General features: G+C 42.6%; 2 protein-coding genes across 3 annotated transcripts; both read right to left on the bottom strand.

Annotated features, from left to right (window-relative positions):
• Window positions 1–669: 669 nt before the first annotated feature.
• On the bottom strand, window positions 670–20,371 carry pank4 (pantothenate kinase 4 (inactive)). 2 transcript variants are annotated; one of them, XM_064297940.1, is made up of 19 exons: window positions 20,213–20,371; window positions 18,670–18,752; window positions 16,462–16,670; window positions 15,858–16,041; window positions 15,644–15,736; window positions 14,236–14,389; window positions 13,258–13,439; window positions 11,879–11,960; window positions 11,668–11,768; window positions 9,276–9,431; window positions 8,696–8,808; window positions 8,388–8,475; window positions 7,553–7,704; window positions 7,159–7,214; window positions 6,489–6,538; window positions 4,477–4,581; window positions 3,840–3,940; window positions 3,587–3,655; window positions 670–3,153 (listed from the first exon to the last, which is right to left on the bottom strand). In XM_064297940.1, exons 1-19 carry the CDS (start codon window positions 20,322–20,324, stop codon window positions 2,922–2,924), a joined length of 2,322 nt encoding a protein of 773 aa, XP_064154010.1. In that variant the 5' UTR covers window positions 20,325–20,371; the 3' UTR covers window positions 670–2,921. The 2 variants fall into 2 exon arrangements, with proteins under 2 accessions (XP_064154010.1, XP_064154011.1); XM_064297941.1 differs by having other exon boundaries at window positions 20,230–20,346.
• A 1,390-nt stretch (window positions 20,372–21,761) lies between these two features.
• Window positions 21,762–22,995, bottom strand: LOC135233941 (transcription factor HES-5-like). Its single transcript, XM_064297938.1, has 2 exons — window positions 22,555–22,995; window positions 21,762–22,422 (listed from the first exon to the last, which is right to left on the bottom strand). The coding sequence occupies exons 1-2, from the start codon at window positions 22,615–22,617 to the stop codon at window positions 21,991–21,993; spliced, it is 495 nt and encodes a 164-aa protein (XP_064154008.1). The 5' UTR covers window positions 22,618–22,995; the 3' UTR covers window positions 21,762–21,990.
• Window positions 22,996–25,623: the final 2,628 nt, after the last annotated feature.

Here is a 25,623-nt window from a genome sequence, read left to right as displayed (position 1 = left end):
TCAGACACGCTTTCCCTCTCATTACTCCCCAGACCGCCCCGGGCGCCCGCCAGCTTTGATGGCGGTATGAGGCCTGCCATCGCAGATATCCCACAGGCCCCGCTAACGCTAGCCTCGCCATCCGGGCCCCGCTGGCCCCTGGGAGCCCTTACCCCACGCGGGTGCGTGCATGCGCCCGCCCGCACGCACGCGCGCACACACACACACACACACGCGCACTGAAATGTACACATACGCAAACTGAAACGCGCGCACACAGCCACTTCCCATGCTAGCAGCCTCCTGCAGCTTGCGCTCGCTCTGTAGCGGTGACAGCTAATCCCAGCAGAAAAGGGGAAAGGAGCACTAGAACGTAAATCTGTTGCAAGCAGGAGAAAAGGTATCAGCACAGTGCTACACTGGCCCTGGCTCCCACCTCCCTCAAGACAACACACAATCCAAACCAACACCAGAAAATAAGCATCGATAAAATCATTTATCCGTCCGGTCCGGAAGATTCCACGTATATTGTTGTCTGAAGGGCACAGCTGCAATGGTGGCAGAATTAAGTGTTTTCTTTTTTGGGGGGGGGCAGGGGGGGGGGGGAATCAGGTGTGGCATAGATAAAGGAAGAGCACTTTGTTTGAGTGAAGGCATTTCAAAATATATTTGACATTTAATTACAAGTGATTGTCAAGAGAACACAATCATGTTTTATTCACACAACACTGGATTTTCTCTTTTAAAATAAACATTTTCAGATTATGCAAATGAATCACATATATTTACATTGTATATACATACATACATACGCAAGTGGTTATACAAATTCATACTGTGTGAGCCCGCAGAAAACACAAAGCCACCACAAATGAAAAATAAACGGACACTAGCACCAGCTTTGTTCAGGCTCGAGTTCGGCTGAACCTGCGTTCTGATTGGTGGACGTGAGCATGTACAGCCGCACTGCTCGGCTCACACACACACACACAGCTGGTGAATGCGCAGGTTGTTCAGGCATTGCTCAAAGGCTGAGAAATGCCCAGCTCAAAGCAGAGCAAGTTTTCACTGAATCACAATCATCCGCAACACTGCTCACCCAAGAGCAACTGATGCACAAAGAAACTGCACTGAACAGTCCTTAACATCAGCACACTGCGCTGCAGAGGTTGTTGTTCTTACAATAATTTAAAAACAAAGTAAATCAAAGAACTTGCAGAAGCATTAATTCTCCAAAGAAAAAGCACCAATAAGCTTTAGATAGACAATCACGGTGTTCGGTTCAATGTACTGAATGTACTTGCATCAATTTAACAGACGTCAAACTCTGCGACAAAAAAAGAAAAAGACGACATTTGTTTAGCCTTGATTACTGTGGAATCACACAGAGAACACATTTCATTACAAGAAATGAACGCATTGTGAGCCAGAAGAACATTTTATCTACAGATCAACATGAGGCCCTTTATAGTACAACACTGACACCTAGTGGCCACAAGAGCTCACACAACTTTCTTGTCAATTAGTTGTATGCTTCCACTTGAGACAACTAGGCATATCCACTGCATCAAATCTCTCTCTTCAGCTACAAATACTATGAAAGAACTACAGTCAGCCCCTTATAATAATCAACTCTCAAAAATGAAGAGAAGGGGAAAAACAGGCAGTCTGAACAGATATTAAACACTGACAGGTTAAAATACTATAGCAGTGATCAGAACTGAATAAATAATGCCTTGTCTTGCATTGAACCTTGCCATTATTTTCATTCCCTGATTCTTCAATGGAAACTGAACTTAAACTGAAATGGCTTCAGAAAACTAACTATACTACTACAACAAGGCACATTGACAAGTTAACAGTAAAAGTGCTATAATTTGTTTTGATGGAAAGCTAATCACAATTTCATATTGATTTTACAAGCAGTTTTAGTTTACTCAACATAAACTACCAACAGCTTCCCTGAAGTCCATTAGTTATGGATGGCATGCTAATGATGAATTATCACAAAGTTTGCATTGATCAGCTTGAGAATAATTATGTGACACCAAACACGGACGAGTGCTTTCGTTAAAATTCTAGAGGAGTTATTTAATACTTCATTATGTAATTAAAACTACACGGGTGTGCTTCAGAAACGGTTGCGTGATTGACCTTACAAGAGAGGTCCAAGCGAATAGAGTCACACACAGGTTAAACGGATGAAATCTCAAAGACCTCGTGACATTTATAAATCCCAGAAAACAAAGCTTTTAAACCCAGAACAAGCGCGACCGAGTGGACCTCACACACGAGCAGCTGAGACAAGGTCAATGAGGTTTCCCTGTGAAAATCTTGAGGTTGCGGTTGGAATGACGCTGCCCTCACCCTGGGAATGAGCGCCGTTGTCCCGATGCAGTTATGTAGCGCGACCGACAGCGCGGCTAACGCGCCTGTCGGCATGGCAGCCAGCATCGGCATTAACGTCAAAGTTTTGAAAGTGAGCAGAGAAGACAGACTTCCCAGCCACAGAGATGTGTACGACCAATAATGTCAATAAATGTTCCATCCAATCAGTCCAAAACTCTTTGCCCGCTCCTAAATATAGTTCGACAATCTCAGCGCAAAATTAAATCATTTTGAAAGCTGTCATGGACGCAAGAATAAAACCCCACAATATTTAGTTGTTGCCTTGTTTTTTTTGAGGACCAATCAATTCAAATTCACATTCATTAAAACGGTGCAGGCCAGCACCCTCATAAATCAAACCCAGCGAAGCATCGACCCTAACCCACCATTCCCGCTCACCCCCCTCCCCACTCCTCCAATGTGCGATTCACCAGTTCAAAAAAAACCCCACACACAACACCCAAATTAAAGGGGTGTTTCTCCACACACACACGCGGATCCTCCCCCTCTCTCCCCAGCGCCCCCGGGGCAGCGGCAGAGGGGGGCGGAGGGCCTCACTGGTGCCCGTCCAGGCTCGGGGGCGGCTGCTCGTACTTGAAGACCACGCTGAAGATCTTGCCCCCGAGCCGCTCGGCCAGCCAGGAGTTCTTGATGACGGCCAGCTTGAGGCTCTCGCAGGACAGCGTGGCGTAGTAGTTGGTGTGGATGGCGCGGCCCATGCCCTCGATGATCACCAGGTCCGTGTGCCGCTCCCGCACCACCGTGGCCAGGACCTTGTCCAGGCGGCTGGGGGGGGGGGAAGGGACACACCCTAAATCTTGTGCAGGAGTACACACACTGCATAAGAGGGGCTGCTGTCAGTGAGCCAATAGGGGGCAGCCATCTGGACAAGAATGACTGGGGCAGCCATAAACTGATACTCAAAATCAGGGCAGCCCAACCTTGTTACTGGAGATCTACCATCCTGTATGTTTTCACTCAACCTGACCAAAGTACACCTCACTCAACAGCTAGAGATCTCTCTGAGCTGCCAATTAGTAGAATCAAGAGTAGGGTTGAAATGAAGACCTACCGGTAGATCTTCAGGAACAGGCTTGGGCAGCCCTGCTCAAGAGCAGCGATGGGGACACGGTACCCAAATTCATTCAACACTTATGATGATGGGGGGGGGGTAGTTTAAATTCATTCAACATGACGATTCCACACAGAAGAAACCCACCTCAAATCTAAACATGGAGAACTGGATCCACTCTGGACCAAGATCAGCCTGTCGTCCCGGATGCCAGTCCTGCAGAGGAAAGAACCTCTTAATTTAATGCTTTCCCCCTCCCTTTTCTCCCAAATCTGCCATGTCCAATCTCATTCACCAGCACTCAGTACCAGAGCATAGTGCTTCTGTCTCACTCTGCCCTTCCACACGGTGGCTTAGAGAAACAAGACAAAAAGAAAGAAAGAAAGAAAGGGACGCTTACTGAATGACAGTATCCATAGCAGCTATTCTTTCCGTCAGTATCTGCAGTTCATTGTTGGTGACATCATTCAACGCTGGGCCAGAATTGCTGGCCAGCACAACCTGAAAGATAAGAGAGAGGCTGAAAATTCCTAATCTAATCCACAGACAAACAAGCCGTTCATTCAGTTTTTACTCAATTTAAGTGATGAGAATTTTAAGTGGTTTCTAAGGAAAAGTCCTTTCTGAAGTACCTCAGTGCACGTTGTGCAAATGAAATGCATCCTTGCATATAACTACCGTTTATTCATTAGATGTTAAACAATGCTATTTTATCAAATAACAAAGCCACCCCATTCTCATTATGCTTCAACCAAACCAGAGTAAGCCTAGACACTGTTCTAAAATTAACTTTGTTTATCATGTATGTAGACAGAAATAAAGAACTTTAATCCTGAAATCGATTTCCCAGGAGCTAGTGCACATAAAATGGATCCAAATCGTAAGCCTGTTGTCATGGCGAAAGCCTCTTTACACTAGGAGCTGTGGTAAAGCCTCCCCATCATGAAGGTGTTCTGTAGAGGCACAGCATGGTGGTGCTGGGGGGGGGCCGTGGAGAATCGAGCAACAACCCAAAAAAAAAAAACCTAAACTCTTACCTCCGTGCCCCTGCAGAGAAGCTCTCTAACAAATGGGAAGACTCCCAGAATGATGTCTATCCCACTATTATCTACGAAAAACAAGGCACATGTGTGAGGGGGGCCCTGCAAGAGAAAGCCAGTAAGCACAATATTCAATCACATGGTCATCACAGTCAGATACACACACAGCAACAGCACAACTGCAATATGCTACAACACATTTCTGAACAATGCAATGTACAGGGTAGGTTTTTAATTTCCATGAGAACATCTAAAAACCTAAAAAAAAATATATAAATAGAGCCCACTGGGAGAGGGGAAAGGGATCATTTTTCTCTGAACGAAGAGTCCTCCAAAGCTAGGAGTTCAGAAAGTCACACTACTAGCACATAGAATGCTTTTATCTTGTTAATGAATGAAGTTCCTCCATAAATAGCTCAAAGAAACTAAATAATAATTCACAGAACCACGGGCCAGATTTACTCAGCCTTCTGTCACGAGTTTCAGGCGCGGATATGAAGCGTTTTGCCCCAGAAGCGTGCGTTTTATGTATCAAACAGTCGCACGGGGCTGGAAGCGCAGCGCGCGTGTCATCTTTGAGAGTCACCGCCAGGTGCGCTTCTCCCCTTAATGCACACGCATTTACGAGGGAACCGTGCAAATAAAGGGCGGAGAAATAAAAGTGTGACTGATTATGTATTCTGTCGAATTTACTAAAGTTCACGCAATTAACGAGGGCGGATTCGTGCGTGAAATTTCTCCGCCTCTGAAGAGCAGGCACGGATTAAGGCACAGGCATGACAGAGACACGGGTATAAGCCTCCAAGATGCACTGACAGAATCTCAGCAACAGGAATCGCACTGTGTCAACTCCCGGAGCAAGAAATCAAGCAGTAATTAAGGCAATAATTAAGGCTTAGTGTTTGTAACTGAAATTATTGACTGAAGTCACGGAGCAGTCACGGCCAAGTTGTTAAAAATCACAAAAAAAAACAAAAAAAGGCAGAAATCACGAAGTGTTTAATTCGTTAAATTAACCAAGAGATTTCATGCTCAGCAGTGGGAAATGATTGAAATAACATGCAGAACTGCAGCCACAGTAACAAGTGCTTGAAGTTTAAAAACAATCAGTGAGCACTTGCTTGTAAAAACATTTAATTAAAAATGAGTAAATTCATTGACAAGCCAGTGCATTTAATTAAAGAAAAAGCATATTTTTTGCCTTTAAGATAACACTGTTAGAAACGGAGCATGCTCAAATCGCATTACTAAAATAATTTTAAAAAAATCAAGGTTTACTTTTATTTCTTTAAATTTGGTACAAGTTGTATCCTACATTGCAAGGTTTGAGTATTCCATGGAGCACCTGTGGTCACTGACAACAATACTGCACAGGACAAGTAGTGCTCTGCCAAAAACGCAAGGAAAGCTCTAAAAATGGGAGACAAGGAATTGCCAACAAAAAAAAATAGAGAGACAAAAATGGTGGAATCAATGACACCAGTGACTTCTGTGACAAACACCCAGCCATATAAATAATTATTGCACTGGGAGAAATTAAAAATTACCTAGAACCTCCCATACAAGGTTCAAATTCCATCCAGCCAATAGTCAAGTTCCTTGCCACAATACACTCTCACATCTGGATCATTTCAATCGACAACTGCTACCACCACAGCTGGAATATCACATTCCGCATTTCGCCCTGCGCTGTCTGTAGTGCTGGATACGCTGTTGCACCAGAACATACATCCATTTCCCCACATCCAATGAACATATTCAACGCACTCAACAGGAGTTTGTTGAACTGTGCATTTTAAGCTCTGCTTTAATTTGCAAAATGTGATTAGTAGGCAGTCCCATTCGCTGATTGCATAATTACCTGTAGCCTTAGTAAATAAGGCGTTCATTTCACGCAGACCGCTTATGCACCAACTTGCCTCAGGCTGCAAGTTTTTTATGTACGTACATCTGGCCCTATGTGTCAATCATGTGTCACATGCATAAAACACTGAAATACAAGCGCTTGCCTTTAATCTTTCGATCCATTGGTCAAAGCAGTCCACTAGCCACGGGCGCTCTAGACAGAGAAAACATAAGATCAGATGTCTGCCCTCGAAATGAAATGTAATGGTATGCCATGGTAACTTCACGTCCATTTAACTCTTATTTATGTATTCATATAATCATGAGAACAGGCCATTCGGCCCATCTATGCCTATGACCTACCTACCAACTAGAACAGGGGTGTTCCATCTCACCCGGAACAGGCCAATGTGGGTTCTTAAGCTTTTGTTTTAGCCTAGTACTACAACACCTGATTGTACTTATCTTGATCTTGATTAAAGACCACAATTAGTTAATTTGTTGAATCAGGAGTATTAGTGCTGGGCTGAAACAAAAAACCTGCACTCACATTGGCCCTTTTCCGATAAGACAGGATATCCCTGGACTACAGTATTCCGTACTGAGGGTACACAGCACTGAAACAGAATAGCTAAAGCTGTTCTACAGTACTTAGCTGGGATATCTCATATCCATCAAAAACGTGGGTATTTTCACAATTAAAAACTTATAAGCCAAATAGAAACCACTAAAACTTTGTCTTCATGCTTGCTCACATTGCAACTGAAAAGAACATAATTAAACACCATAAAAAACTTAAATATTGTTATACAAAACAAAGGCCTCCTTTCATACCCTGTAGCTGTCGTTTAGCTTCTTCAAACCCAAATTCTGGGTCAGACTCCAGCACACTGAAACATGAAGAGGGACACTTTAAGTACTATACACACAGATGCACAACACCCTAACAAACATCATTCCAAGAAATCACAAAAATCTGCACCTGGAGGGATGTACAGTTCTATTTCATTAACTGCAGTTATCTATAGTTTGTGCACTCGTACAGAACCAAAGGACTGAGAGATGAATTTATGTCCCCTTTTGTAAGTGCGGGATCAGTGTATTTACTGCAGGCCACATTCTGAGAGGCCGGCACACCTGAGCCCGCTTTTGGGAGTAGCTGTAACGGCTCTGAACACAAGGGCTGTTTGGGGAGCGGTCGCTGACCGCACAGGGGGTGCACACTCACTCAGACACGGCTTTGGCCCCCCAGTCGAACACGTTCCCGGCCAGGAGCCCCTTGATCAGGGCAAACTGCCTCTGCTCCCAGCTCAGCTTCTCTAGGGACTTCACCACCTTCTGGAAGTACTTGAGGGCCAGGTCGTTCTCCCTCTGTTTGATCTGCGGCGGGACGGGCACAGGAGAGCTCCTGAGGCACGGGGCCGGACGCTCGCAGCCCCAAACGCTGACGCAGCATCAGCGAGAACTTAACGAGGCCTCCCGCCAAAGTGAGACCGGGGCTGGGATTCAGCCAAAGTGTGTCCTTAACGTTGACTTACGGCTAAGTGCAAGTGAGTGAAAGCGAAGGACAAATGTTGATTGAATCCAGGCTGTATAATGATGGATGGAGGTCTGGATTCAGTCAATACCTGTCCTCAGCTTTGACTTTGGCGGGTAATTAAACGTATGGCTGCCAACTTCAATTATGAAGAAAAACAGATTGGCAACTTCAGCTATTACCAAAATGAAGCTGCCAGAATGTATACACAAAGGGAAAGAAGTAAACACTTGCAGGTATTTCTCAAAGTCAAAGTTAAATAAATCCAGACCCCCGTCCTGGTGAACCAGTGTCTGCGGGGTTTTGGTTTTCACCCCAAAATTCAGCAGTCCACTTAAACCCACGAAAGCTGAAGTTAGTTAATTGTGTATTTAACTGCTTTAATTGATAAAGCAAGTGACATAATGAAATGTGGAGTTTATCAGCACACCGGCTTGCACAAACCATCTCAAGCTTTTACAAACAGCAAACAGAGAATGAAAGAGAGAGAGCAGAGGACATGGAGGAGGACTGAATCATTTCAAACCTTAGAGTAGGGGTCAGGAAAGTTGAACTCGTTTAGACAGTGTTCCCTCGTGTCTAACAAACTTCTGACAGTGAGGGACCCATAGGCACTAAGAGAGAAGGAAAGCTACATCAGCAAAGACAAAAAACAAGGGAAAGACGGGAGAGTCCTCCATGTTTCCTAATATGCTAACAGTCAGCTCTGAGGAGAAAGGTCAGGGCTTCCAACATACAGCAAGGCCGCTGTAATAGACACAACGACAGCAGCCGATCAGAGGAGCGTGTGGGGGGGAGGGGGGCCCAGGGACGGGCGCGGCAGAGCTCACTCACAAAGGCTGCTGTCGCAGGGTCTGCAGCTTGTGCCGGTATTTCTGCCGGAACTTCTCGGCCCGCTCCACGGCCTGGGGAAGGTCCGGCTGGCTGGCCACTGCCCGCTTCACCACCTGAGAACACGGCACATGATCATGACATCACAAAGGCGGGTCAGCCACTGCCAATTATAGTGTTACAGTTTGTAGTCCTAAAACCCAGAAGTAAGTTCGCATTTTTAAGCCATGGGCCAAAGAATTTCATTTCACAGCCACAATGCATGGCCAGGAGACACCCCTTCTAATCAGGCCATTGCTTGCATAAAATCAATGCCTCGATCAATCTCCATAGACAAACACTGGCAGTAGAATGGGTCATACTGAAGTACTCAGCGACTTTCAACATGGCACTGTCATAGGATTCCACCTTCTCAACAAGTCAGTTACTCAAAAATGTATGGCCTGCTAGAGCTGTCCCGGTCAACTGTTTTTGTGAAATGGAAACACCATGTAGTGACAACAAGAGAAGAGCAGCTCAGCCGTGCAGTAGGGGACCACACCCTGTGCGGTAAACACAGCCGTTTGGAGCAGCGTCTGCTCACCCCGTCCAGCGCGTCCTCGAAGCAGAAGAGCCAGTACTCGCGGGCGAGGGCGTCCTCCGTCAGGTCCACCGTGTCGGGGATATAGGACGAGGGGTCCTGCAGGAGGGGCAGGTTCACCAGCTTCCTCTCCAGACGGTCCATCTCCAGCATGTCAAACTGTAACATCACAACCGCAACCATAATCTCACAACTGTACCCACAGTCTCACAACCGCAACCGTAATTATAATGTTGCAACCGCAACTACAATCTTGCAACCGCAACCATAATCTCACAACCGTAACAATAATCTCACAAACGCAACCATAATTATAATATTGCAACCGCAACTACAATATTGCAACCGCAACCATAATCTCACAACCGCAACCATAATCAGAATCTCGCAACTGCAACCACAATCTTATAAGCACAACCATCGTCTCACAACTGCAACCGTAGTCTCACAACTACAACCTCACAAACACAAACTGAAGGGCTGAGTGAGGATATTACACTGACCCAAATAATATAGGAATTTAAAATGTGCAAAACATGGTTATACGTGCAGCAATTTACTTCATCAACACACACATGAACACTGCACATCTAGCACTGCAACAGCATGTACAGAAGTGCACATGCTTTCAAAATGAAGGGGGTGGGATTCATGTGCATGAGTTAGGAAAATTAAATGGCGGAATGCAAAAAAAACTAACCCTCCTCTCCCTCTATTTCCCAGGTTATTTAAACACTGCATATTCCACATTTCCTGCACAGCACAGTCATTTCCTCATTTGCACATTCAATCCCCATTAAGAGTGCAAATGTAGCATACTGAATTTCAAAAACTTTTGGAGATACAGTATGGAAGATGGAGGACATCGCACCTATATTAAGGAACACGCTGAAATGAGGTCACACACAGTTTAAGATGAGGCAGGTCGGTGCTGCTGTCAATCAAAGTGGCGCAGATGACCAAAGCTGAAGCAGGCAGCGGCTAAAATACCAGCGCACGTGTGAGCGACTACCCGTAAAAAGCAGACAGAACACTGCGCACACAAGCAACTGCTTGTAGAACTATCAGTTAAAATACCGTACGTGGGAGTGAACATCTGCGAAGCTGCCAGTTTAAATTTGGTACAGACAAGCGAATGACTGCTTGTGAAACCGGCGGTTCGAACACGGTGCGCACACACAAACAGAGCTTGACTTCTGGGGTTAGCCACCAGACTACAGCACACACTGCATGGGGATGTACTTACGGGAAACTGACACAAAGAGAGAGGTGAGATGACGCATATGAAAAAGAAGTGAAAACAAGGAGCGTTAGATGAAATCTGAGGATGTAGGCAGAAATGGATAATGGAGTTAGGCATCTGAGATCAACTTATGTTTTCAAAAGTAAAAAAATAAAAAATAAAAAAAAACAGACTGCCACTTCTTCACAAACCACATTCACATTTCAGAAATAAGACCTTACTGTGCTAGTTTCATCATTAAACTTTTTCAGTTTGCTCCATGGCAAAGGACAAGGAGGGCTCTTACGCAAAGAAAATGTATTCTGAACTATTAAAACAACCCCTATTATTATTAAAACTATTGGCATTCCCTCATATAATTAATACTATTAGAAACAAGCACCTAATGCCCTGGATTGACACGTGACATTTCATTTTAAAATAGTGCAGTTCCTTTTACATATCTATGTGAGAGGCACGAGTACAACATTACACAATCAACAAACATTCCAACTGCCTCCTTTCTCAGCCAATCGCATTTTGTCCTCAGCACTGTCCCTACAATGACTGGGGATGGTCCGGAGTCAGACACCCGCAAAGAGGCTCAAAATGCAACGAGCCTGTAGCAAGGCGTTGAACTTTCCCCAGACCTGGACAGTGTCCACAAGACAGAAGCAATGAACGTTGCTCAGTCAACGTTGCTGTCAAACTCCAAAGATTGTGAAACAGGTCCCATCAGCGGAATTTCATAAGCAATAGGAATCCCAAACATGGGGGGGGGGGGTTTTCTCTGGTCCAGAGGGGGCACTGTGCCAGCAGAGAGATTGTGGAGGACACTGCCTTATGTTAACTAGCATAAAATACAGTTAACTGTGTATGAAGAGGGCTGCAGGTCAGCCAAAATAGGCCAACACAACAGAGAGGGGTACTGCTTCTGAGAGCCTAGTTAAGGCTGAACTGTAAAATATACAACTGGAAAAATCTGCATCACAGAATGTCACCCAGGCAAGGGAGTCAAGCAAGAATAATGAAGCATCGAAATTATAATGAAAGAGATAATGTGCTAAATAACACGAATAAATGCATGGAATGAAAAGGAGATGGTGCTTTTCGGGCAGAGGGAAAAGCCCGCTCCTGTAATGACAGCGTTGCCGTGGTGACGGGGGCGCTCACCGTTCCACTGCGTGCGCGCTGCATGGGGTTCAGGTCTGGAGAGACGCTCATCAGCCCAGAGCTTCCAGCGTAGTTCTCCCCCCAGCTGTACTGGTTAGGGTCTGTGCAGAGGAAGAGCATCACCATCAACCTCAGCTCAGAGTAAAGCATCTTTCCCTGCAGAAGAGTGTAAAGCCCTTGTGTTGGATGGAGACGGGGAGCTGTGACCTACTGTCTTCCTCCGCCCCCTTCAGGAAAGCCCCGATGGCGCCCAGATAGCCTTCATGCCTGAGGAAGAGGGCCTGCACTTCACCCTGTAAAACAGACCACACCTTGGAGCGCTGCAGGCTGGAGCTCTCATCAACCTCAACAGAAAAACCAACAGGCACGTCCCAGGCCAGGGGAGTCAGCAGGAGGACCTTTAATGGCAGACCACCGCTGGACTCAATGCCTCATCAGTGTCCTGCTGTTCTGCTGCTACTGTCAGTCACAGTTTGTGCAGCACTGTGGCATAATGGAAACTGGGCTTGTAACAGCGAGAATTTATGCTTGTTTCCCAGGTGGGGCACTGGTCGTTAGACCCTTGAGAAAGCCACAGAGATTCTTGAGTAAATATCCAGCTGTATAAATGTGGAAAGTTGGCTTGGTAAAGTGTGTTTGCTAAATGTGAAATGGCCTGCACTGGCCTGTAGAGGGCAGTGTCCCTGAGCTGTTGACGTGCAGTGGAATAGTACGCGGGCCGCTGTGCAGAGAGAGACCTGATCCTCATAGGCGTCCCGCGTCCCTGAGCTTGTGGGTCAGGACGACCTCGGGAATCCTGCTTAAAGGTCACCCTGACCTTAGCTCTGCCGTGCAGTACGAGAAGGCAGAGACGTGTCTGTACAGCCTTTTCATCCTTTCAGATGACACTGAAATGCACTTAGACTATGCTTTAGACTATGCTGAAATGCACTTCGCCTATGCTTTACAGTAGACTATACTGAAATGCACTTCGCCTATGCTTTAGAGTAGACTATACTGAAATGCACTTCAACTATGCTTGAGACTATACTGAATTGCACTTCAACTATGCTTTTAGACAATACTGAAATCCATGTTTGAAAAGTAACCATTTTATGCTTTCTGTCACAATTTTAAACTACCTACTGTCAGTACCATGTTTTCACTTTCTTTTTTAACACCCATACACTATTGATGCTGGTCTGCACTTCTTCCCATATCATAAAGCATGCCAAGCTGCAGACACCAGACCCGGGCACACCTCCTCCCTGTGAGAGTCCGCAGCCAGGAAGCACGAAAACAACCATTACTAAAACAATCCAGCAGGGGCGTTGCTGAGCTATTTTCATTCTTTAAAGCCCATGCTAATCTATGCGTATCCATCCCACTTAATGAAATGAATTCATCCCTCATTATGGAGTACCATAAAATAATACAAGCAGCATCTGAACGTTACAATCAATTACAACCAGCCAAATTAGAAGGTTATGACCCCACAATGAGTACAACTATAACGTCCTCAATCAATTGCAAGTGTTGTAAATCTGCCAAGAAAAGGTCAATCGCTGCATAACAGCTATATAGTTGTGAAAAGGGATGGAAATGCGTTACCTTGGTGAAGAAGTTGATGCTGTAGGTGATGGTGTGCATGGTAACGGGGTGTCCGCGGATGAAGAAGCCGCCGAAGTAGACCCGGCTGAGGTTGTGCAGCCGCGCGTACAGGCAGGCCAGCTGGCCGATGTCATTACTGATCATGTGCAGGAGGCTCTTGGCCATGTCCTCTTTGGAGAACTCTTAATCGAAAGGGAACGAGACCGGGTTACAACAAGAGCTCTCCACCTCTACGGAACGCAACAGACATTTCGACACAGACCACATTTTAGGCCACATCCAAACATTCATCTTAAAAAAGAAATTAATGAAGAAAAAAATAGAAATGATATCTATGGTGGTACGCCTGAAAGACAGTGATTTAAAGTGTGCCACAAGTACAGCAGTGTAGCATGATGGCTAGGGAAGTGGGCTTGTGATCAAAGGACTCCAGCTCCATGAAAACCTGTTTTGTGGGGTTAACAAGATAAGAGTCGAATTTGTGAAACTCCAACTATGCCTGTTATCACAGGCTCAAATATTTTTGGTGAGCTGTGACTACTGCCAGACTCTCACAACAAAGCATTGCTGCACTTTGCTGTAGCACTTTTGTTTTTCTCCTTTCAAGGAGAGAAAATGTTCCATTTTATCATTTTGTTTTGCAGCCACCTAACCCAAGGCTGACCGTCTCTAGCCTCTCTCAAAAGCCTGTCCTCCATCACCGCAAATTACTTCGTTATTGTCCTCTTTTGCTTCACCAGTAAATGCAATTGAACGCACTAATGGTTTGCATCATCACATAAGTTACCTTTTCCTGACAATGTGATTGTTTTTCTACACAAGTATTTATCACAGTTAAAAGTGCAGATTGCCCCATTGGCAGCATCCTCCATCACTCGATGAGGATTCTCTTGTATTTTCTCTTTGGTTCCCCAGGGAAGGAGTGAGGAAAAGGTTAAAAATTAAGCCTCAAATCGGGCCGGTCTGTCCCCCCTTTACCTTTGTCTGCGGTGGCTGACTTCCCAAAACTGCTGGCAATGAGGTCCCCGGTCAAGCCCAGGGAGGCATAAGATCCCCCATATATGTCTTTGACCAGCATGTCAACACTAGTATGCTGCCCCCTGGAGGCCAGCTGAAGGAGTTCATCAAACCTCTGTGTAGTAGAAGAAAGTGTGGGTCACGATTCAATAAGCAGTAGATCAACAAGTAAATCAGGCACTACCTATTATAGACAGAGATTACACTGTTACTAACAACTTCTGAAGTAGCCAGGAATCTAGTAATAGTAGTCATAGTAGTTTGCAATTGAACTAGTACAAGACAGCAGTTCATTCAGATTATAATGCAGTGTATGTACAATTACTGACTGAAGGTGGAAACATATTATGAATACCATGGTAGTCAAAAAGTAGTAATATTTGCCAAACCTGTCAAATATCAAATACATCAAATATAAAAATGATCAAATAGACAGGCATTAGCAGTTTACAACAGGACACACAAACAGTTGCACTCATGAACAGTCAGTATTTTTAGATGCTTTCCTGAACATATAGCATGACATCCTTAAATCCATACAGTGCTTACAAAGAAACTGCCATGACAGGAATAAAACATCAAGCACACCCATTAGACTGTAACGGAGGTTAGCTTAGGCTCATTAAATATTAATTATAAAAAGGCAGCAGCCTATCAATGCTTGAACTCAGAACTCAAAAGATCCACAGCTTCTCTTCATATTAAAATGTTCATGAAAATGGTACCACAGCCATGCAGCCCAGGTTATCAAAGCAGACCCTGTCATTTCCCAGACAGGACATATTTTCATGAACTTCTATCATGAAGAATCAAAGCTTGTGGGAAATATTTTTAAACATCATTAAGGATTTGGTTGAAACAAAAATTATTGTGCGGCTCAAAATAATAATTACAAAGAAATATAATTATCTATTGTGTGTGTAAGCAAACCATCCTTGGAGTTAACCCAGTGGTGCAAAAGGCAAAGCCTGTTCTAGGCAAATTATATAGCCGATTACCTACCAAATTTCCTGAGGAAATCATCTACAAAAAGACAGGACCATTTAACGACTTTGAACTTTGACCAGCTTCATGTTCCTGTTTTCAAGCTGGCTGAGTCTCACTTGCACAAAGAAAATCAACCAAAGAACAGAAAAACAGTGCTATGCCAGCTTAGCAGGGTGAAAAAGGGGAACTGCAGTTCAGGTACTTAAATAACAGCTCAAATTATTATCACAGTTCTCAGTTTATGGTCCCTCCTTATAACTTACTGTTTTTCCAATCTCATTTTCACTGACCACCAAACCTGACACAATGCATAAGATCCAGAAAAGCGTGACTTCCTCAAACGTGTTACTTTCGTGATGACTGAACAGGCGGATAAACTCACTTTGGTTTTGGTCAGCAGAGCTCCCAGGCCCCAAAATGTTCCACCTCCTATCGAACTTCCACCGATGCGTTCAAATTTGTCTTCAGACTCAACCTATGTTAAAAAAAGAAAAGAAAAAAAGGACAACATTAAGCATCAAACCATTCATACCACACCTTAAGCACAGCCCCAGGAACACTCAGTTCTGCCACAGGGACCCGTGAGGTGTTGTCACCTTGACGATGGACACCCCGGAGCCGATGTTCACCAGCAGGTAAGGGAAGATGTCGGGGTTCGTGTTCTGGAAGCGGAACTCGGAGTCGGCGTGTCTGACGTAGACGAACGCCTCGTGGGGGATGTTCCTCAGCACGAAGTTGCAGCCTTTAATCAGACAGGTCATCTCGTCCTCCTTGTCCACTCTGCCATGGCAGGTATGAAACAGGAAAGGTTTGTCAATCATTATGCAGGTCTGTCCCCCAGGTATATCTGTATATCACCACCTCATTAAAAAAACCTTGCATCCCCATTTTTTATCTTTTTTTTTAACACACTTAGTCATCCACCTTTTTGTACTTAATGTTTCATAACTCTATAACAAATAAAGTTGGTTCAAATCTACATAATGGCTTACCATGAAATGGAAAACAGAAGCAGCATCTGTCTAGAGAATGATTCTTCAGAAAAAAAGAAAAATAATGACTATGTATGACACAAACGATATATACCCTGGGCAATCATACGTAGGCACATGTGCATGCATGTGTGCATTTGTGCGTATGCATGGAGGGGCCTCCCTGCTGAAACGCTTCGGTGTGATGGAACAGGTGTCCAGGACTCACTTCAGTTTCAGCTTCTTCTCGATCAGGTCCTTGAACTTATGCGCACCCCCTCCAGTGGCTTTAATGACTTTGGTTTCTGTGTTGACCAGGTGGTCCTTGATGAAGTCCAGGCAGGTCTCGATGTAGGTGTTCTCAAACTTGATGAAGTGGAGACGGGCGGTGATCTCCTCCTGGACCGAGATCTCGTACAGGGGGTCATCCTCCGTTTCCTGGCGAGAGAGAACGAGAGGCGACGCAGGCTCAGGCATGGCGGGGCGTGTACAGAAGGTGGCGCTGTACTGCACTCAGTTGCATGCCACAGCAGCCTGGTTCATTGTTATAAATTACCCGAATCACAAAATATGAGTTCCCTTGCACCTTCAGCTTGTGCAAACCAGATACAGTCAAATGGCTAGTTGAAAATTTTAACATTAACAAGTTCAGCCACAGAAAAAAACTAAATTGCCAGTGAAGCTAGGTCATGGCCAATAAATGGGGGGTGGGTGGGCCTATCACAGGAGCAAGCAGCCAGTCACATGACTATGCTGTGGGGAAAAATGGTTATCCCAGGAAGGAGATAATCCTAGGAGGATCAGTCCTGAAATAACAGTGTAGAGTGCACTGGCTGTCCTAGCTAAGCCTATCCTCTTTGCCAGCCAGTGTCCTCACAGCCTGCCACTTAGGGGTAAATTCAGCAGTGCTAAAGGGTTTAGTAAACAAGACAGGGATATCGGGGGAGGGGGGGCATTTTTATGATCCACCAAATGCGGTCAATGAGAGCAATTTTTACACCAAATATGCCTTGCAGGCAGATGGCATCGATTTGTCCCCTTCGTTGCAAATTCCAATATCTCAGGGACCAGGTGCTACTGAAAGCTGAGCAAGAAACCTAAAGAGTTATTCTGTTGCATCTTCCAGTATTGTTCCTAGGTTCGTGAAATAAGGATACGGCAAACATCCTAGACACCACAGCAGAGCTCAACAAATCACTGAGTACTTTGGCAATAAGAAACAAACAATGCTGATGGCGATTGGTAGAAATATTCTGGCTATACCTCCCAGATATTCATGGAGTACACCCAGAAGGCATCCACCAATTATCACTGACATTGCTACCAACGTACCCTGTGATTGGTGGAGCTGCTCTCTGGTTTCTGTAAGATGACACAGCAGTGCTAACAATTCTATTATCCCAGGACTGTTTTTGTTATCTGAGCATTTGGCAGGCAGCCAAACTCGTGAGTTAGTACCCACAAAGAGATAAGTGGCACACATGACGAGCCAAGCTGCATGAAATGCACTAAAATTACTATTCAGCAATGAGCCTCATCCACAAAAACCTGAATATATACCCAAAGAACCTCAGGAAACGCAGGCCCACTTCTAATGTTCTCTTCCTCCCTCTTAAAAACAATTAAGAAAGTGGTGGAACATTGATTACTGAATTATCTGAGGTTTCAGGGTATCTGTGGAAAACTGCAAGCTTTCTACCAGGTCATAGTACAGAAAGCACTCTTGTGAAAGAAGTCAATTACATACAGGTGACCTCTGACCCAGGCTATTTCTACATCAGACAAAACTTGGCCCTAAGCATCACATTATTACAAGTTCAACTGGTTTCCTGGAAGGAGTGCTTTCTTTGTGTGGAATTCACTTATAGGGCAGACTAGCATACCACATTAAATTGCTTTCCTCCGACTTCTAAACCGTTAAATACAGGCCCGCAAGGCTTTCCCTACTATCCGCACTAAAGCATGCAGAGTTTAGCTGGAAAAACTTTTTGCAAGTTTCCACAGCTAAGCAGATGAAAAGCAAGTGTAGGCTACCTCTCAATTGATCTACCAAATAGGTGAGCAGTGCTGCCACGATAAGATGTGTCTGTAAACCTAACTGGCCATTCCAGATTAGAACAAATGTATTCAAAATGTGAAGTAAGCACAAGTGAATTTAGGTCTATACGCTTCCCAAAGCTCAAAGCAGCATGTTGTGGGCTAGAAAAGTAATGTTGGTTTACTAAATTTAGTATTATGAAACATAAAACATTAAAATATAAATGTTTTACAATTGTTTATGTTCCTGTTGTCTAACAATTTTACTTGCTGTGCATCTGTGACTTATAGCTTACACTTAAAACATCAGTGTTTAATCACTCATCAATCACTAGATTCAACAGTTTATGTTATGGCAAGCAATTTGGTCACACTCAAATCAAAGTCCAGAATGTCCTACCTTTACGGAGTGGTCAAATGACCGGACTTTGGCTACTTTGTGCTGAACGGTAGAATAATAGGCAAGTTTTGTTAAAGAACCCCCTGTCAAAAAAGTAGAGATGAAAAATGTTAGAATAAATCATAAGTAACTTCAATGTTGCACAATCACAAACTGGCAAGTGAAAGGGCTGATTCATTTCAAACTTTTAGTTAGCATTGTCCCAGTACACTGCTATGCGTTTCATTAAAAACTATTTAAAACAAACACAGGTTTGTTCACAGATATTATGTTAAAGTGTGCCTACGTTTTATTTATTCTCTCCTTCCACATCTTTCAACACAAGCCTCTTTTAACAATATATCACAAAAAATAGAATTACCCATGACCGATTATACTCCGCGTGTGTGTACGTCACATGCAATGTACTATATAGTGTACAGACAAATAATAATAATAAATAATAATAACTATTACTAGTATAGCATGGAACCATAAAGATCTGTTTTGGTAAGCTACCGAGCTAATTCAGCCGTTTTAAAATAGACACGGGTTAAAATCTTTGCGTGGGTTGTCAGCTGCTGTAACTTAATCATGAAGTTATCGCTCCTGTCAGGAATTGTAGCAAATCCAATGACAATGACTGACGTGCGTGTAACCTTCTGTGTCATTCTGCAACATGGTAAAACGCAGTTAAGATTGCTTGGCCGCTAGGTTTCTAACGACAGCCAAGGATGTACCAAATTCCAACGTTACACGTTATTGAACATAACGTTAGCAGTTCATTTTAAAGATTTTGTAACGTTATGTCGCCTGGACCGTGTCATCACACGAATTACACGCTTGAACGTCGCGAGTCCGTTTGCAAAGGACTTTCCTAAGCTAAGGACAGTGACATACAAAATAATCGCCATGTTAACCACGTTAGCTAGATAGAAAGGCTGTTAGCTAGCACACTTGAAAACAACTAACAATTGAGTCTAGGTATGAAAAGGATCCTGAAAAATGTTATCGTGACACCTGCCAAAGTAGATACCAACAAATAGCCAAAAGCTATACTACAAATGCACACCTGTGCAACACAGCTACGACATTGCTGGGTAGCTAAAAATAACAGTGATGACTGCTTTGCCAGTTCAGCTTTCTATCAACCTAGTAGAATAACGTACACATGTTTAAGTTCTTCTGTGTCGTGCAGAGCCAAATCTATCTTGCCACTTGATTTATCCAACTTTGCTTACTAGCTAGCTGTGACGTGCAGCTGCATGTGGGGGAAAAAACATGCAAAGTATTTTATAATACTGCAGAGCTAACACAACATGGTTGGAATCTGCAGGGCTAAACCAACACAAGAACCTACACAAAGTACCCGTTACCTTGCAATCTCTTAGCAGCGTTAGCTAACTTAGTTCTCTCGTCTACGTCTGATTAGCTAGCAAACACATTAGCTAGCTAACATATCTTTTCATCTGCATGGCCCAACAATTCCAATACAATTATAAAAACACAGACCTCACAAAAACATTAAATTAACAAAGAAATACTGGTACTGGTGTTTAGGTACCTATATCTATTGCGAACCTCTTGGCATTCTCCAAGTTCCGAAATATCTCATCAGGTGGGAGGGTAATGCTTTTATCCATACTGTCCCTACCAATTCGCTCACAACTCGCCATCTTGAATAAATAGCCTGTTAGCGTTGCGTTGAAAAATTCGTACGTTGAAATAGTAGTCACACGTAACGTATTGGCGTACATTGAACGTAATGACGTTGCAGCTGTAGTAGGAAGGTAAACTTGTACGTGCCTGTCCAACTCATGGCCCAACCCGAGAGACTCAAAACCCAACTACGTTTACGTTTTGTCTGATTGGAAACCCTAATTTGTAGAGGTAGTGAAGGTAGAGGGAAGGGTGATGAGAGTTAATCACAGAGCTCTGTGTGAATCTGGCTAAGTGGTTACTCTGTAAAAATAAGTTAAAGTTAAAATTCTGTTTTTGTTTCACAAAGGCATTGTCATCTAAGAATGTATTAAAAACTGTTATATTATTGTGTACACAAGTGGGAGTGACATTATGTGGGAATTTAAGTAATTTTAAATTAAGTATTTAAGCCAAAAAAAGGCTTTTCTTTGCATGGATTTTATTATTATTTTTAATTCATTGAGCAGAATACTGAACAAAGAAATACATTTTCAAGCTGATTATAAATGTTCCAACAGTAGAATACATTAGACTGCAATTATGTGGATATAAACTAATGCATAGGAAGGTGTAATGATTATTGCTTGTTTAAAACAAATGCTAATTATTTCCTCATTTTTGTTTTATGTCGATAATGCATGAATTGTCACTTATAACTTATAAATCTAGTGCTTCCATAATGTGTATATAAACTTCATCCTTTTGACTGTTTTGCAATGCGAATAATGGCAGCATTAAGAGAACCTCTCTAAGCTTCTTCAAAGGTAACTTTGTACAAGAAAACAATCTGGCAATATAAATCTCAGTAATTAATATAAATCAAACAATACAAATAAATGAACAGGACAAAACAGGATTTATAACTATGATGTTTTTTATTTCATTAAAGCAGTCAACCTGCTCAGAACAATAGTGGCACAAATATTGTGGCAAGAATATTTCATTTATAAAATCATTACTCATGGAGCATCATAACTGTACACATCAAACGCAAATGTGCTCGCAAAAGAAAACCAAAGTGTGTGGAAGGTCGAATAAATGGTAAATGCTAAGCAGGTACAATTTTCAAAACGGTTCAAATCCATACCTTAGACAAAAGGAAAACATACACATTTTACCTTCATTTATAATTTTCATTGAAAAAATTCTGCACATAGCAAGTATTCATAAATAATACCATAAGCTATAAACCTGATTTCTCTGAAAGGAGATCAGAACAAGCACAAGTCCATATACAAATAGGAATGACTTAAAACTGCCTTCACAGAAAGCTTTTAATGGGAAATTATCCATTATTACTTCAATATTGTTTCATTTTAATACAAATTAAATGTATTTCTTGTACAACAAGATATTTTGCTTACTTTTCCATCAACTGAACAACATTCAAAAGACTATGCTGTCAAAATAATTCAATAACTTCACTGAAGAAAATAGAAAGGTTATTATAACCAACTAATTTAAATAGAAGTAATCTATTTTAACTGATTAACTTTCAGTAAATATGCTTTCTAACAATGAAAACAATCATTTAAAGAAGAACACTTCCTACATAGTGAGAATTGCAGGCAATGCCAATCTCATGTAGAGTGGCATGTTCAATTCTGTTGGTCTGACAATTGTGACACAGTCTGCAGGACTCTACCAGGGCCTCCAGAGGGCGCTGCTGGCTGGAGTCTTCTCTTTGCCACTGGTGTTGTGTGCTGGAGAGCTCAGCTGAGGCACTACAAACTGAATCTTGCTCTTGTCAGAGGATGGCTGAGGGTTCTGGAAATGGTTCAACAGTCTTCTCTGGGATGGGGTCTTCACTTCACAGCGAGACAGGAAGCTGACAATCTCTTGCGTACACCTGGAGTAGCCCTCACTGACAGCTGAAGAGCAGGATGTGCTCTTAGCTGACTGGTGCTGATGCTGCCGTCTCAGGAAGCAAATGGTCATCTCCAGGATGTCGGCTTTCTCCTGCTTGGAGTTGGAATTCTGGCCACGGAACTCTGGGCCCAGGAGAGACTTGAGCTGCTCGATGCTGCTGTTGATTCGATCTCTGCGCATCTTTTCACCCACTGGCTTTCTCAGCTGCAAGAGAAAAACAGGAATAATGTTAACAATCTAAATCTTGAATAAGACATACTACCTGCATATTGTTTCTAACTGCATATTAAACAATTAAAAGTGATTTTATGAATTATAATGTCCTTGTTTATTTACCTTGTTAGCCAGAGTCAGGTATTCCTTGGAATAGTTCATTGCTGCAGTGACTGTAGGTGCCATGGTTTTATCTCTGTGTAGAGGTGGTCTGAGATGTTCTGGTCCACTCTCTCCTATTTATAGTCTGTAATCTCCATATGAATGTGTGGGTCTGGGTGTTTTTGGAGTTTCTCACAGTGTGCAGCCAATGGTAGAGCTGGGGAGGACAATGAGGAATGCGGAGCTGCCACATGCTGAATGAAGTGCTTACTGCAGGGGGACAATGAGCACGTCTCCGGGGAACAGGTGGAGGGGAGGGTGATGGAGAGTGACTCACAGAGCACAGTGTGAATCTGGGAAAGTGCTGACCCTGTAAAGAGAGCAAATCTGCTGCCTGATGTTGGGATCAATGACAGTGACAGAGACGCGCTCATCATTATAAAGTGCACGTGTGGGGCTGACAAATATATAAACTCTCAACCTTACAGCAGGATTCAACCACACGAGCTGACTGACTGAGTTACATGATATTGTGATGCAGTTCTAATAGCAGTATATATTAATGATAAAAACAGGAAATCATGGTGCGTTCATTATTATATTATGACTCGTAAGTCTGCCAGTTTAACACATTGTTATGAATAATAAATAACATTAATAATGGGTTTATTTGTACATCCATGTTGGTCAACATGGGCAAGGGGCATATGAAAATAAGCAGATGTGTGAATGTCATTAAGACCTGATCTTGGTCTTAGACATTTCTACAGCAGATTAAAAATATGTACACCATGATGTATGGTTTTGTCAATTAATATATTGTGAATGCTCTCTGAAGTGTAAGAACATTGCATGGAAGAAGTAAAGTATGAAAAGTGGTTGAGCACAATCAGTCTCATAAAAATATAATTCACCAGTCTGTTACTGTGAGTGATAGCCTGGGTTCCTTCATTGATACAAATATTTTTATACTTGTGTATGAAATAGCTAGCATGGTGATGTGGAGTGACCAGAAACACTAAACATTGTACTAATGTCTCCTGGTTTCTGGAAGTGGTCAGTGAGCAGCCTGACTGCTGGCTGTCCAGATGTCACAGATCTTTAGGCTGCTAGTCAGTGTGAGTAGAGAGCTCCTCAGAGTTTCCCACACTGAGTCCTGTGTGCTGTGGTCAGTGCAGTACAAAGACAGTCCAGTATGAATGAGCCATTAGTGATGGTGATTGGCTCAGTGCTGCAGTACAGAGAGAGGGAAATAAAGGCCATCTGGAGGGGAAAACTATCAGTGGATGATCCTCCTTCAGCTCTAAATCACCTGAATGTGAAACTTCAAATCAGATATATGGGTAAATGGGAAAGATGAAAGACTTTCCATGGGTCACTATTTTTTGAATGAAAAGTATATATTTTTTCTGAATATATAGCCATTTCATCAGAAAATATTCCAATAGAGAAATGTAAAATTGCTCAAATTATTTATTTGAGCGTACACTTCTAATGTCCATCACAACTCTGTTCAGAGTGAGATTTAAACTTTTCCCACAATAAATAGTGACTTTCCATTCATCCTCTGTGACTGAGGCTGTTAGTGATGCTGGAAGTGTGACTCTGCTCTCCTGAGCTTTCCCACACTCTGTCCATTGAGAAAAGTCTCATTGAACAATAGAAGTGTGCCCACTTAAATGCTAATTCCTTTTCATGACCCGCAGAGTGTCCAACAAGCCCCCTGGGGTAAGGCTTGTTAGAGAAATATTCCTTTATAAAGAGGCAGATAAACACAAACATTTAGAGAGAATGCACCCCCATCTGTAAGTGTTGATTAGCACAGGTTCTTAATGAGAAAACAAACTGCCAGAGTTTCATTAAAGTTCTTAAGAACCATTTCATACAGTCAGAACTACGGGATAATGATGTGAAAGAAAGACAAACAATCTCAATCTCCACCCCTCTTTAATCTGTACACTATGGTAGATGAATTTGGTTATCTAGATTTCTGTTTTTAGTTTCCTTCATTAATTGTTCTTTCTGGCCTTCAAAAACCTTCATTTTCATGTTAATTTATGACACATATTTTTGTTTGTGATGTCTGTGACTTTACTCTTTACGTCATCCAAATATCAATTTGACAAAGATCTGAAAACTAAAATATTTTTTGGAATTTCATGAACTTGTGCTGTAGTTGCTGGCTGAATCCACACCAAACCATATTGCGCACTCAGTAATCTTTGTTCCCTGGGTGTAAGTCTGTGGCCTCAGCAGCTTTTGTCCCTGTTGGGCTCTGAGAGTGAGTTTTCCTCTGTTTCCCACACTCCGTCCATTCACTGCACTCAATGGAGACACAATAGACGTGTGTCTTATTACACATCGCATTAGCTGTGGGGTTGGATCCCACATTGTGTGGGCAGAAGGTCTTACGGCTGGCCGACCACAAAAGCACCAACTGGCCACTGAGCCATTTCAGCCAAACAGCTGCAGTATTACAGGTGAGATAGACACACTGCTGCAGGATGTTATACACATTGAATGTGAATGTTACTTGACAAAACAATGGGCTTCAGTTTAAGTTTCATCAGATACAGTACAATTTGTCCATGCAGAGAAGGCAATGAGGTTCAAGCTATCAAACAGAAATAAAAGAAAATTAATGAAATATTATATATATATATATATATATATATATATATATATAATAATATATATATATATATATATATATATATATATAGATAGATAGATAGATAGATAGATAGATAGATAGATAGATATGTGCGTAATATTTTATTTTGAGTCTTACTGCCATACTCCTTTTAGGTCTTTTAAATTTCTTGAAAAATTAATGTTTGAAGCCTGAACTGATTTAAATAATTTGCATTCATGTGTATTCATAGATTTGCATAAAAGATAATTGAATTGTGTGTGATGTGAACATTCTTGCAAGATGATGAATTCAAAATTAGCATGTGAAATTTATTTTAAAAGTAATAACAATATGGCTACATGACCATTTAACGTGTGGAATGTGCTTTAATGTGATTGTTTATCTATCTATCTATATCTGTCTGTCGGTCTATCAATATATGTATCTTTCTGTCT

The sequence above is a fragment of the Anguilla rostrata genome, chromosome 11 (genome assembly GCF_018555375.3).
Source record: "Anguilla rostrata isolate EN2019 chromosome 11, ASM1855537v3, whole genome shotgun sequence".
Taxonomy (NCBI): Eukaryota; Metazoa; Chordata; class Actinopteri; order Anguilliformes; family Anguillidae; genus Anguilla; species Anguilla rostrata.
This window is presented reverse-complemented; position numbering and strand designations above follow the sequence as displayed.

Bases quoted from the DNA above. Each gene is read 5' to 3' on its own strand.
- pank4 (XM_064297940.1), bottom strand. From the start codon at position 20,324: ATGGCGAGTTGTGAGCGAATTGGTAGGGACAGTATGGATAAAAGCATT. The intron at 15,737-15,857 runs GTGACAACACCT...TTTTTAACATAG, and splicing joins CCGGGGTGTCCATCGTCAAG to GTTGAGTCTGAAGACAAATT. The intron at 3,656-3,839 runs GTAAGCGTCCCT...TTTCCTCTGCAG, and splicing joins GCTATGGATACTGTCATTCA to GACTGGCATCCGGGACGACA.
- LOC135233941 (XM_064297938.1), bottom strand. From the start codon at position 22,617: ATGGCACCTACAGTCACTGCAGCAATGAACTATTCCAAGGAATACCTG. The intron at 22,423-22,554 runs GTAAATAAACAA...TTTCTCTTGCAG, and splicing joins ACCTGACTCTGGCTAACAAG to CTGAGAAAGCCAGTGGGTGA.